Below are 15110 nucleotides of genomic sequence, written 5' to 3'. Positions count from 1 at the left end.
TGTCTTTCCACAGCACAGGCCACAGGCTCTCAAACCAATTGAACGTCTGAGGTAGGAAAAAGACTAAAGTTCACGTCAACGTCAACAGTGGAAACAGAATCTACTGAAATTAGGCCAGATTTGTCAAGGACAGTTCAGCAGTCAGCCACGCCATTTGTAGAACAAAGCTTTACCATTTAAAATACCGACACGTATGAACCATGGACAAAGTGAAAATCCCATTTCAGTCAGGACTCTTGATGTTAACCATGTTTTTCAACCAATAACAATCCAGTAGCTAGGTTATATCAACGCTTTGATATATAGTCAACAAGAAACTAACCTAATGTATGAATGTCCTGTGTGAATGAGTATTCTATGAAATAACTGAAATGGTATTGGAAGTCAAGCTTCATTGTGTCTGTTGTCACCTCTTCTGTCAAGGCGAAGTAGTTCGTATGCTGGAGAAGGTATGGTGTCATCAGTGACATTTCTGTTAAAAAAAATCAAATGTCATGACTTTATATTCAATTACACTTGAGCAATCGATTGCATATTGCTGACGAGAACATAAGCATGTGTGTCAGAATTGCTATGAAATAACGACAGTCCATAACCAGATCCACAAGAAGATTGCATTCTTGTGCTACTCTAGACAGAAGATTTACCTGACACACATTCTTTGAGTTTTGAAAATAACCATTATGCGACCACATAAAATGTTGTAACATTCTCATTCTGCACGCGAGCAGTATTTTCTTACAATCAAATGATTATTATACTTCGGAAAGGAAAGTCAATTTGAGATGAAGATTTTACCCCTATTTCCATAAACAACACGCTAACAAACCGATCAGGCTATAGACATGAATATCTCAATGAAATGTCCAACGATGCATGAATGGGATCGTAGTCATTACAGCAGCACAGAAAATTTCATGTTCCTTATACTAGTTTCATGTTACATGTATTGTTCAATCACGTATGTATTCCTAAAACTGTCAGAATGCAAGCCAATGATAACAAGTAAGGACAATATAGGCACTTCTTTCCAAACGGAGAGTATGCTGGCACTAGATACGTTAGCGTGAATTAATGCATACTGCCCATAATGACAGAAGAAAAATACAAATATCCACTCACGTCCCTAGTGTCTCGGCATCCTTAATAGTTTCTGGAAGCTTTACTTTCAGTGTTTCCGGCAACACAAGTATGAGAAGCCCAGCAATGAAGCAAACACCCCCAAATATCAACATTGGTAGAATCTGGCTGAATCTGCTTGTTATGTGCATTGTCTGAAAGAATTGAGACATTGATTATAATGATGTCTTGCTAAACCAATATAGTTTTATGACACATATAAATGACATTCAGTAACTACAACAAACGATGACAAAGGAAAACAATATTAAACTTATGTAATCAACGGAGTCGAGCAATGATGGCAAGAATTTCTTTTTAAAATAGATCCGATGTATGTGGGACTCTAACAGGTTGTTTAAATTGTATTTATACACATTACATTGGATTACTAACCAGATCATTAATATAAGGTGACCCAATACTGCCAATTCTACAAAACAATGAAGCGATGCCCATGCCAAAGTTTCGAGAAGTTGTGGGCAGTAGTTCTGCTGTGAAGACATAAACGGAGGCAAATGCTGCTGATACACACGTATTGCCCAGACACGCCAGGATGTTGATGATCCACTTGTTAGCTACGGGAAGAAACAGTTCTTTGGAATATTACATAGATTCATGGTGACTTTTTGCTCCATTTTGGGAACGAATGCGTATGCATCAGGATCATCACACGGTGGGATAATCTTGTGGTTAATGCGTTCCGGTTTGATTCCTCACGTGGGTACAGCCCACGTGTGAAGCCTATTTCCGGTGTCCACCTACCGTCATATTGCTGGAATATTGCTTATAGCGCCATAAAGCTAAACTCACTCACTCGTCACACCAAAGACCTGGGTTCGAATCCATACAATGGGAAAATGTGTGAAGCCCATTTCTGGTGTTTTCCGCCGTGATATTGCTGCAATATTACTAACACCGGCGTAAAACTCGCTCACTCATCATGTTAACTCACGGGTTTCTGTGACAAAGAACGGGACGAATGACAGAGCACATGCTATCCCTGCCATCAACAATGAAGTGCACAACATCTTCTTCCTCCCAATGCGGTTCATCAGGAGGAGACATATGACATAGGCACATGCCTCGACCAGAACAAACAGTAAGAAGTTGAGATAGACGTTGCCAGAGAGGTTTGTGATGTTCATGCTGAGACCATAGAACCCCATACCGATTGCAAGCCTATCAACAGAAAACCAAAACACAAAGAATGCATATGCGTACAAGCGTTTGTCATATCGGCAGAAATAATGATACGTAAATTACGTTGTCCGTCGAGCACACAGGAACCTAGAATTCGGTTGAGTTCATATATGAGACGAACGACTGTTATATATTTACACTAATACTTGCGTTGTGGTACTGATGAAACACCTTTAATTTGGTCTAAACTGGGTTTGGAATAGTCCTCAGTAATATTTCGTTATTAAATACATTTACCAGGTGTATAAGATAATAACTATCCTCTTCAACATGACAGGAGACTTCAGTAATTCCCAGAACTGTTCCTGATGACTATCCAGTGTGCATGTCACGTCACGAAGTATATCTTGAGTGAGCCTAACCTTGTTTCCTTTGGCAAGTTTCATCACAGTTTTGTTCGCCTCAGCAGTTTTCCCTCTACTATACTGCCACCTTGGAGAATCGGGCAGGAAACTGGAAAATGATAGATACACTACTTCGGAACAACATACACAGGTACTAAGTGTGCAAATAACTAATGATGCCCTGTTCTAGTCATTGGTTTTGATTGGTTAAAACATGATAAATAACAATGTCCAAAATTCTCATTTTTGTAAGGAAATTAGGAATATGCCTTCGATCATGGCGATGCCCTCGATGGCGGTTAAAGCACCTTAAAATTAATGTCCCACTGAGAGGGTATCTTTTAAGTACCGGTTCAATGATCGAGTATAATCGTCAGTGGCTGAGTGAGTGAGTACGGAATTACAACCACATCTGCAATATTTCAACCATGTGAGTAAAGTAGTTCTAAAGTACGAATAGATTTAGATCATTTACAAAATCCTGTCAACGGCGGACAATAAAACTGCTAGATTATCAAAGACTGATTTAACATTAGCAAGCATATATCTTTAAAAGTGGAAAAAAAAACTATTTTAGACAATACAAAGGGTAAATGGGTTGGTTCATGCCAACAACTGAAGGTAGGAAAATCAGTGACTGAAGGGATGGTGTAAATCAAGCTAGAGTCCATGTAGGTGGCAAAGTTACTATAAATCCCCATGGTCCATAATATGATGATCTACCATCGTTTGCTGGAGATCTATAGCACATATTTACAATGTGTTGTTTACTCATCTTTTCTTTTAGATGCTATCAATTAGTTTGAACCTATACCCGTGACTCTAGTAACTCTAATGTCCATCGCTGACAGATTTCGTTATCCTGATGTATGAAATATTTACATTCAAATTGTCGTCACGATGTGGCTGAAACCTTGCACATTTAAATATTTTAATTCACTCACTCACTATAATAGTAGATATAAGCGCAACTACTTACTACAGATAGGTAAACAGAACTCCTGGAATGCTAGTTGCAAGTTGCCTGGTTTTCCAGTCTCGCATCAGGAAGACCATCAGAGCAACAATGATGTTTCCTGCACTCCAGAACAAATTCATGGCGACTCCAACTAACACTCGTTTAGAGGGACCGACACATTCCATACCTGGGGGAAAGAATATAGATCAAGTATATCTTTAAAATGCCTTGCCAGTTTCGTTATATGCCGTACTTGTTTGCACATATATAAACACCTCACAGTGACAGAGGTCTAGTATTTACATCTTCATAAAATATCATTTATAGGTTGATGAAAAATGAATGAGTGTATCCTTAGACGATAAACAGATAAACATTCTTGACGTGGCATGCCATACAATTACAGTTCAAGGAGGCAATAACCAAAGACTCTCATTTTCATCACCTCTATTTAATGCAACATTGAATAGGTCTACGTCATGAAGATACATCTGGTGCCATTGATATGTTTAGATTAACAGTTAATCCAACAGGAAATAAGCGGTTATTGGCCGAACCATGCAAAAATATTGACTGCCAGATGCCACACGTATTCAGTGCATTAGTATTATTTATGGGTTAATGGCATATTGCCTCAGGTGGATACACTTTGTTGATCACAATACGTGTGCGACATTGTGGGACTTTTGCAGACTATATTCTTAATGATTTTGATACAGGTATCTAAAAAGTGTCATAAGGATTTAGATACACGTATAAAAGGAGCTAATGAACATTCTTTACAAAGGACATAGTGTCGTTACTGTATTTCTATAATATAACTGCAGTCCTGTAATATAACTGTATTCCAATGTTTTCAAGTAACTGGAATTTGAGTGCATTCTGTTTTTGACAAAATTTAATTTACGTGTGGTTCATCAACAACAGATGCTGTTTTGTGCAGAAAGTTTCGTTTCAAATAATGAGGCAAGCACACTCATGAAACAAACCTCCAAGCTGTTGTTACATAGTCCGAATAAATCACAAGTCTACGACTAAGGTTTAATAAAGCACCACTTTCCTAATTTTCCTTGAAGTCACAACTGTGCCACCTCCATGAAACTTTGTTCAGCAGATTATAGTTTGTAACTCAAAGGAGGGATAACTCCTTGTCCAACACACATTCGTGTACTCACGCACGGACGTTCGAACACGTAACTCTAGGGAAAAGTCAGCAAGTTCAATCTTTTGTTCATCATGTCTTTTCGGTTTCTCAGATGTTCGTATGGTTGCTGTTTTACGTGACCATCAGCTACGTTCATCGATGACTATAAAGGCAGTCCCTAACATTTGAGCTTGGAATGTACACACCAGACACGCAGATGTATTGACGAACAGGTCACTCCATTGGTGCATTTTGACAATCGATCGACGAGTTACGCAATTTCATTCCAATTTAGTTATTTCCCACAAGCAGGAGAAATTATTGTTGTGTGTTTTCTCGAATGAAAAAAGAAACACACGTAAAGCATACTAAAGTAAACAACAAGAACTTACTGAACACGAAACAAGAGAGATACTGCACGTTGTTGCTTGCTGAGATTACTAAAACTACAGTGATGAGGAGGTAATAGTCCGTGATCCATGAGAGACAGATGCTCAGGAGAACCGTAACAAACACGGAAGCTAAGACGACTCTCCTCCGTCCGAACCTACAACACGCAACAACATTCGTTCATATATATTAGTGAACATCAGAGTCATGAACACAATATCGTAGCGCTACTCTGTAAGCGAGGGGTTGACATGAACTTGGTATGTTCAGACAGAGAGAACTGCAGGTCATGCTCTATTACTCTCCTTCCAGCCTAGTTGAAAAAAATGTCATTCAAGAACCATTGCATTGAAAATGTATTAAACGTGACAGTGTAAGATTAATCTGACTTTAATACTAGTATATGGATCTTTTGATTATCTTTCTGTCTTAATTTTCGTGAGGTTGGTTTATTCTAAAACTGTGATAGACCAAACAATACTGAGTGAAAAATAGGGGATCACATGAAAGCACTGTTGCAAGTGTTCCCTTTATCTTGTCCAGGGTTTCCTCACAAGTCTTGCACAAGTTGTGAAGAAACCTGGAAATAATAAAGGAACACTTGTGCTTTTATTTGATCCCATATGTTTTTCCATCCGTATATTCATCTCTTGTGACAGCAGTACGTTTCATTTAAATCGTGATAAATAGGCGCTGAGTAGGAGGTAGTCGGTCTAGAACCACGGTCATTTGTAACAGTGAATGATTCTCTTAGTGATACTTAAATGTCGGATATGGGGCCACCAATAAGAACGCCAATAAGTTGCCCAACCATGCCCATCATCTTAGCGTGACTCACATACAGCTTCCGGTCACACACAAGGTCCATCTGTGAACATAAGAGTGTGCTTTTTGTTTAACGGCAATGTTCTTCGTGTATGGCGGCGGTCAGTAAATAATCAAACGCATAACATACTACATACAACAGACTATGGGACCGCCATTTTTTTTCGTTGTTTTTGACATTGTTTCATCTCACTCCAACCCAACGAATATCGAATCAGTTGCTTCACCGCATGTTCTAACATGCCGCTTAAAGTGCCTATTATTTACTTAAAGTATAAATACCCGAGAGTATAAAATTTTAATGACCTCGCCACGTTTAAGTGTTTATATGACGTTCAATTTGCATACTGTTTGCTTGCAGCATATATACCTAACTACATTGTTGAAAATGTGATCTGTTTCAGCAGATTATCGAGGTTCAATAAAGCCCCCGGAAATCAACGCGACTCATGGACAGCGAGGCACCCGTGGCGAGCCACCTCCTCGTGGTGGGTGCTGGGTAACGCTAAGAGCTCGCCGACACCCCCGTAGTGGACCCGGGGGGATATTTGGTCCACCAACCCGTTTGGCGTGGGTTGCGGCCCGTGTCGGTGGAGGAGGGGATCCTGGTGGTTGAGGGCAATAGGGGCCTGCAACTGTGTTCCTGTTGCCTAATACACCACTTTGGCCCTGACTTCACCTAGGCTCGGTTCAACCAATCGGCTGGTCATGCCAAGTCCTGAGCATTCTCATTGTTTTTGCTCAAATTTGACTTTTTCAAATGTTTGTAAATGGGCCTTTATCATATAGCTTGTAGACCAGTAATATCTATTGATATATTGATGCCACATTAACCAAACTGTTATTACCTAGAATCTAATGCCCAGAAGGCGATGGCTCATGGGTCAATCTGGTGGATTTATTGATCTTGAATTGATACTTCTGCTGGAGTATATCATCCCAGTATCCTTGGTGTTGTCAGTAGGAAACCCACTGGCATATAGCATTGTCTTTTTGATACTCTGTGGTGGGTGGGGAGCTGGACTGATGAAGTTCTATGACTTCACCACGATACCCCCAAAACAACTCAAACGTACTTTAGAGGATAGTTCATCTTCTGATGATGACACAGTCTCCAAAGGCAAATCTGACCATTGGTCTCGTTATTTAGTGATTTCTTCTTCAGATGATGGCCCGTCGAAACTGAATCCGTTTGCTCTGTCTAAAGCGATTTATGACATTGCTGGTGATGTTGTGTCAATGAAAACGATGCGATCTGGTCTTATATTACTTGAATGCAAATCAGCGTTTCAGTCATCTACACTCTTAGCTGTTAAGCATCTCGTGTCCGTACCTGTTACTGTGTCCCCACACAAAACTCTCAACAGTTCCAAGGGCATTGTCAGAGACAGAGAACGTTGTCTGTTAGACATGTCTGAAGATGAGATAGCGTTTGAACTAAAAGACCAGGGTGTAACAGGTGTAAAACGTTTTACACGTCGGCAAAATGGTCAGATTGAAAACTTAAACACGTATCTGTTCAACTTTTTTGTTCCTGTTCGACCGTCATCCATCAAAGCAGGCTACTGCAATATCGATGTTGATAAGTACATACCGAACCCGCTTCGGTGTTACTCATGTCAAATGTTTGGTCATGGTGCTAAATCTTGTACCAACAGCAAGAAATGTCATCGCTGTGAAGAACTTGCTCATGACACGTTAGATTGTCCAAACAACCCTAAATGCTTTAATTGCTCTGGCGATCATGCTGCCTCATCAAAATCTTGCCCTGTCTGGCAACAACAACATCAGATAGTGAAACTTAAACATGAGAGAAACATTACTTTTGCAGAGGCTAAACGTTTGGTTGCACATGATAACACTCCAATTGCAACTGTGTCATACTCTGCAGCTGTTACCCGTCAACGTACTAAGACTGTTAACTCAGTTGAATGCCAGACTGAAATCACTTGGGTGAATACTGAGACTTATTCTACGTGTGAAATGCAAACTGTTGCTTCCACGCAACAGCATCACAATCCCGTCCACAATCTCGTTCACCATCACCTGTTATAGCGAATGCTATCAACACAGTGAACTATTCAAAAAAGTCAGATCGGGTTCCAAAGAGTCAACGGAATTCAGTACAAATAATTAATAAATATGAACTTCTGGAAGATATGGATGTCACTCCTCACCACCGTGTGCGCCAAAAAAGTCATTCGCCACGGTCCAGGAACAGATCGCCCGTGTTACCACCTAATGTAACATGAATAATACTCTTATCCAGTGGAACTGCAGAGGCCTTAGAACCAACTTAAATGAAATACAATTATTAGTACAAGATTTTCAACAATCAGTTTTCTGTCTCCAGGAAACATATCTTAAGCAGACTGATAAATTTGACTTACGTCAGTGCAGCTCTCACCATTCCTTTTCTCCTCCGGGTGACAAAGCCACTGGAGGCTCCTCTATCTTGGTGAGGCAGGGTATAATACACAACCCTGTGGATCTCACTACTACCCTTCAAGCTGTTGCAGTTCGGATTTCGTTACACATTGCCTTTACTTTATGCTCTTTGTATGTCCCTCCATCTTCAAACCTCCAGAAATCTGACCTTCAAGCTCTGTATGATCAGCTTCCTCATCCCTGCATACTCATGGGGGATTTGAATGGACATAATCCTTTATGGGGAAGTAATGTTATCAATACCCAGGGGAAAATAATAGAAGATTTTATTTCTGACAACAGTCTCTGCATATTTAATGATGGTACACACACATATTTACACGCTGCTACAGGTAGCTATTCTGCCTTGGACGTTACACTCACAGATGCAGATCTTCTGAATGAATTTTCATGGTCAGTTCATGATGATTCATGTGGAAGTGACCATTTCCCTACACTTCTCTCAGTCAATAACCCGTCTGATGTTCCACCCTCATCAAGGTGGAAGTTTTCAAAGGCTAACTGGTCTAAATTCACATCATTGTGTACTGAGAAACTCAAACATAAAACGTTCCAGAATATTGCTGACCCGATTCAATTCAGATACACTGCATACTATAGCTACCGAAACAATTCCTAAGTCCTCTGTACATCCACACATTCGTAAGCCATGGTTTGATGGCGATTGCAAACAGGTTAGGAAAAACAGGAAGAAGGCGGAAAAATATTTTCGCAAACACCCAACTGTACATAATTTGAATAATGTTAAAGTAACCAGAGCTAAAGCTCGACGTACATTCAAGCAAAATAAACGGAAGTCATGGAGAACCTATGTCTCCAAGATTACCTCCCGCACACCTATATCAAAGGTGTGGAATATGGTACAAAGGATCAGGGGCAAGGGTTCCAAAACAAGCGTTAAACACCTTAAAGACGGAGATCACATTTTGGAAGATGCTTCAGATATTGAAAACAAACTTGGTGAAACAATAGCTAAACATTCGTCTTCATCAAACTATCTTCCTGAATTCCAGAGGTACCAGAAGTTAGAAGAAAAGAAAATCATTAATTTCAACTCTGACAATGGTGAAGACTACAACGAAGTATTTTCCTTACATGAACAACAAACTGCTCTAGTGCAAGCTCATGATACAGCAACAGGGGCTGATAATATTCACTATCAGCTCTTAAAGCATTTGCCTGATTCATGTCTTGCGGTAGTTTTAGACATATTTGATGAAATTTGGACTTCAGGAACATTCCCTCCCTCTTGGCGGAATGCTATTGCGGTTCCTATACCTAAGCCTGGTAAAGACCATTCAGATGCATCTAATTATCGACCTATATCATTAACTAGCTGCGTTTGCAAGACTATGGAACGAATGTTAAATAATCGTTTAGAGTGATATTTGGAGACCAATAATCTGATTTCTAACATTCAGTGTGGTTTCCGTAAAAACAGAAGCACTATTGACCATTTGGTTCGATTGGAATCTTTCACTAAGAATTCTATTGTTAATAACCAGCATGCTGTATCTATATTTTTCGATCCTGAAAAGGCTTATGATACTACATGGAAACATGGTATTTTAAAAGCTTTACATGAATTTGGTTTACGAGGTCGTTTGCCTCATTTCATATCACAGTTTTTAACGGGCAGACAGTTTCAAGTCCGAGTGGGATCTACCCTCTCTGATCACTACCAACAGGACCAGGGTGTTCCACAAGGCTGTATTTTGTCTGTGACTTTATCTAGTATGAAAATAAATAGTCTTTCAAAGGTTTCAACAGATTCAATGAATGGTTCTCTTTTCGTGGATGACTTTAATATTTCTTGTCGTAGCAAAAACATGCGAACCATTGAGAGACAGTTACAAATCTGTCTCAACAAAATTCATAAATGGTGCCTTGAGAACGGGTTTAAATTTTCTCAATCTAAAACAAACTGCATTCACTTCTGCCGAAAATAGAAACCTCATAAAGACCCTGACTTATTTTTAAATGGTGCACCCATCAAAGTTGTCAAGGAAGCCTTCCTTGGTCTCATCTTTGACTCACACTTAAGCTTTCTGCCACATATTAAATACCTAAAAACCAAATGCCTGAAGGCGCTCGATTTGTTGAAAGTCGTTTCAAATACAAAGTGGGGAGGAGACCAAACAACCCTCCTACATTTATACAGGTCACTCATCAGATCTAAACTGGATTACGGCTCCATTGTCTATGGTGGAGCCTGTAAAAGTAACCTCAAAATACTTGATTCTATCCATCACCAAGGTCTAAGACTTTGTCTTGGATCATTCCGAACTTCTCCTGTTGACAGTCTATACGTTGAAGCAGACGAACCTTCTCTTGGCCACCGTCGTATTAAATTATCTTTACAGTATCTCACTAAACTTTATTCAAATAAGTCCAATCCTGCATATAACTGTGTCTTCAATCCCCCGTATGGGGATTTGTACAATAAGATGTCTTCTCTTGTTCTGACTCTTGGACTGAGAGTTAAACCTTTTCTTTCTGCTGCTGGCATTGAGGTGGATAATATAGCTCCTTCTCGCTTGCTTTCTTCTCCCCTTTGGCAACTGGTTAGACCACAAGTTGACCTTACATTAAGTAAATATAAAAAATCAGAAACTAATGACTTACAATACCAACAGGAATATAATCAATTAAAAAGTAAGTACAGTACATACAAATCCTTATTTACAGATGGGTCCAAGGATGGTGGCGCAGTTGCTTGTGCCACTGTCATTGGATCCAGAACAATATCTTCTAGATTACCAAATAGCAGTTCCATTTTTACAGCAGAAGCACATGCCATATTAACAGCCCTAAACTATATTAAAAAACACTCTAAATATAAACAATATATCATTTATTCAGACTCTCTTTCATGCCTCCAGGCTATTAGAAATGTATCTTCTCAGCATCCACTTTTAGCTGACATTGTTGAATTGTATAACGAACTTGCTACTGGCCAATATGACATCGTCTTCTGTTGGTTACCCAGCCATGTTGGAATCTCTGGTAACATAATGGCCGATCGTGCTGCCAAGGTAGCACTCAACAAATCTGTGACACCGCTTCTCATACCCTATTCTGATTATAAGGCTGTCATAAGATCATATATCCGTGATCTAATGCAAAAGAAGTGGGACACCCAAGTAGGTATCAATAAATTACATGGAATAAAGCCCGATATCGGTTATACCCACTTGGGATGTCAGTCCAGATTTGAAGAGGTTGTAATACGACGATGTCGCATTGGCCATACGCGATATACTCACGAACACTTGTTAAAAGGTGAGGATCCTCCATTTTGTATCCCTTGTGATGAGAGAATCACTGTTAAGCATGTCCTGCTTGATTGTGTTGATTTTGCCATCACACGGGATAAATATTTCAATGAGAAAACTGTAAAGGATATTTTTATAACGTTAATCATCATTTAATAATTGAAGTTTTAAAGGAAATAGAATTGCTCCATGAATTCTGAATATGTTTTGTACATAGATAATATATCTTTTATGTATGGTATTGTAAATTAGCAACTGCGATCGTTAGTGGCTGTGCCGTCGAGGGAGGTTGAAGTAGCGTAAAATTATTGTCCTCCCAAGAGGGTACGTAAGTCCCAAAAACTTTCAAAGTCGATTTTGCTGAACCATACTTTTTAGTCGTAGTGTGTTTGTTGTTTTAAATTCTGGCTAAATCTTCCTATCATCGCCAGTGTCTGAAGCGATGGTGCAAAATCCAAGCAGGGTCCATGCAGGTGGCAAAAGTACTGTAAGTCCCCATGGACCCTGGCATGGTGATCTACCTTCAGCTGCTGGTGATGTGTATAACCCGTGTTTTATCTTGTCTTGTCCAAGTAGTTCTATCAGTTTTACCGTTCAACACTAGTTTTATCCGTAGCTGTGATATTCTAGTTGTTTTACTGTCCTTTGACGACAGGTTTTTTTTATAGTATACACATTTCCCATTTCAATTTCCAATCTGCTCTCGTCACGATATGGCTGAAATATTGCCGATGTGACGTTAAATATTAACTCACTCGTCCATGAGTGAGTGAGTGGGTTTAGTTTTACGCCGCACTCAGCAATATTCCAGCTATATGGCGGCGGTCTGAAAATAATCGTGTCTGGACCAGACAATCCAGTGATCAACAACATCAGCATCAATCTGTGCAATTGGGAACCGATGACATGTGTCAACCAAGTCAGCCAGTCTGACCACCCGATCACGTTAGTCGCCTCTTACGACAAGCATAGCCGCATTTTAAGGCAAGCATGGATTGCTCAAGGCATATTTTACCCCGGGACCTTCACAGGTCATTTTTGAAAACTAAATCAGTTCAACTTGAATTACTTACTGTTTGGGCAGCAGTCGACTCATAAACGCTTTTGTCGTATACCCACTTATGGCATGGCTCAGTGACGGTATTCATATCGCGAGATGTCACATTTTCAGAAGCTGAATATATGTAGCATGATAAATGAGGTAAGTCGCCGTTAGCATTATCAAGCGGCATTGTCCTGTTGATGAGGTCAGCATGAGCCTCGTTTTCAATCTGGTAGGTATCATTTTTCATCGCGGGTATAGCACACCTGAAATGCAAAATACAAGGGTTGTCGTCTTGAAGGTGGTCGGGCATGAAATGGTAAGTCAGATTAACACTGAGGACAAGTAAGTAATGCATCGCTCACTTTTTGTGCTGGTGCCACACAGTGAGAGCTTTTGTGTGAGTCCCGCATGGCACTCATCCCCCAAAGATCTAGAATAGCTATCCACTTTGCCGAATTGTCCATCCCCAAATAAAGCACGTGTAACCTGAAATATGTTGCTGTTTAACGCCGCATCAAGCGATATTCTATCTATGCGCCGGTGGTCTGTAAATACTGGAGTCTGGACCAGATAATCCAGCGATCCACAACATGAGCTTGGATCTACGAAATTTTGAATCCATAACGTTATGGGTTACAGAGGACCAAACCTATCCCTGAAAAGGTAAAGTAAACCACAGCGATAGCACACCTTTTTCAGGGTAATAAATGTCAGATTCGAAAGGGTCGTCATGTATATTTCAGCCGATGTAGTTGTCGTTTGATCAGATCAGCAATACATTTAGCTGTGTGCTAAGTGGACAAACACTTGAGAAGCCACAGAACTTTGTTCATTACGGATTCACGGAGAATTGATTTCTCCATGGATTTCTTATGATTACCATGCAGACTAGTGACTTAAACAGGTTTCAGTTAATCGTCTTTATGATAAACGTGCAGTATGGTACCAAGCTCAATATCCGTAACACAAACAGCAGTTTATTTAACCATACTATTTTGGAGGACATTTTCCTCTGGTGAACCTACCTGTGTTCAGGGACAGCAAAGAGAAACACAACGATGATCATACCGATGACAGCATTATAAATGGCGGGGAGGCTGAGGAGTATATACAGCTGCCTTTGAGAAGGGCCAAATTCGCCCACAATCTCCAGAATGGTATCAAACTTCATCTTGTTTCCACACAACTCCCTTATGAAAAAAATGCAATGCTTCATCTGTTATTCTATTCCAACACTTTTTGTTGATGCCGTGTCTCGACACACCTTTAATAGAAAGAATGGGAAATGTAGATTTCACGTGGACTTTAAATACAGATGACAGAGTAAGACAATTAAGGATCCTGTACTGAAAGCAGAAAACATACCAGTAACGACTTGTTCTTTGAACGGAATATCAAGAAACTTGCATTCTCAATACTTTGTTAAGAGGCAGGAGGACGGTGGTACATTGTAACTATCTTGTAAACCACTTCAGGAACCGTTAAACTGAACTTCTCGTGTTCAGCCTCAGATGATCATCTTACTCTGTTACTTTACCAGCTCAATTAAAGAGGTAGACCTGTGGTACATTTTTGAAGTTTAGGAAAAAGCTGTGTTTCAAGAATGTTGTGTGAAGCTATTCGGCCAAGTCATGCCAAAGAAACTGAAACATTTAATATCATTACATTTGTACGTAAATCAACTGTAAACAGAAAGTAACATTAGAAAGTATATACACATACCATCATTGCAATATCACTTACAGTTTTAATCTTCATGAATGGGATACGGAACCCTTGTTCCACTTTTAAACACGAGCGTTTAGCACACATTTACAAATTCAGCAATAAAATATCATTTTAATGACCAACATCGTTTTCTTCAAGTAATGTATTAGGGGATGCCTGCTTACACGAGTAAACAGATAAGGTGTACCGCATGATCATGAGAATTTCTAGCAAATGCTAAATCCATGTGACTGGTCCTGAGCAGTAAAAAGAAAACCATCAGTTTCACTATTATGACTAACTTCACACTGGCGAAGGAGTCGATTGGAGATTTGAGAAAGTTTCACCACAAATGTACGACCGAGGGCAGACTTGCTATCACCAAAATAAGCATCGAATTTCTGTTCTGCCCACCAAGTTAGGAAAAGCTAAAATGGTCATGGAAGTCTTTGTTTTCAACTCAGCACATGCATTATATAATCTGCCTTTGGTATATCAACAGTCTCCCCAAGAATCCCGAATCACATTTTCGCAGTTGCGAGAGTGAGAAGTGACTGGTCCTGAGAACAAAATGAAATACCTCTTCCATTTTACGGTCATCTGATTTTATTCAGGGAAAGGATTCGGTTGGACTGCTATTCAGTTCTGCAAA

The 15110-nt window shown here is 39.8% G+C and overlaps 1 protein-coding gene across 1 annotated transcript; it reads right to left on the bottom strand.

Moving 5' to 3' along the window:
- Positions 1 to 384: 384 nt before the first annotated feature.
- On the bottom strand, positions 385 to 13922 carry LOC137286816 (organic cation transporter protein-like). The gene is made up of 10 exons (XM_067818823.1): positions 13777 to 13922; positions 12780 to 13014; positions 5923 to 6026; positions 5161 to 5315; positions 3646 to 3811; positions 2560 to 2775; positions 2075 to 2301; positions 1516 to 1697; positions 1123 to 1274; positions 385 to 472 (listed from the first exon to the last, which is right to left on the bottom strand). The coding sequence occupies exons 1-10, from the start codon at positions 13920 to 13922 to the stop codon at positions 385 to 387; spliced, it is 1671 nt and encodes a 556-aa protein (XP_067674924.1).
- Between the last annotated feature and the right edge of the window lie 1188 nt (positions 13923 to 15110).

The sequence above is a fragment of the Haliotis asinina genome, chromosome 6, assembly GCF_037392515.1.
Source record: "Haliotis asinina isolate JCU_RB_2024 chromosome 6, JCU_Hal_asi_v2, whole genome shotgun sequence".
Classification (NCBI taxonomy): Eukaryota; Metazoa; Mollusca; class Gastropoda; order Lepetellida; family Haliotidae; genus Haliotis; species Haliotis asinina.
The sequence above is the reverse complement of the archived record's forward strand: the minus strand, read 5'-3'. Positions and strand labels throughout refer to the sequence as shown.

Excerpts from the sequence above, each read along its gene's own strand:
- LOC137286816 (XM_067818823.1), bottom strand. The coding sequence starts at position 13,922 with ATGAAGTTTGATACCATTCTGGAGATTGTGGGCGAATTTGGCCCTTCT. Across the intron at positions 5,316-5,922 it reads GGTGGCCCCATATCCGACAT|GTTCGGACGGAGGAGAGTCG; the intron begins TTAAGTATCACT and ends TGCGTGTTGTAG. Across the intron at positions 1,698-2,074 it reads GTTCTTTGTCACAGAAACCC|CTAACAAGTGGATCATCAAC; the intron begins GTGAGTTAACAT and ends TTCTTCCCGTAG.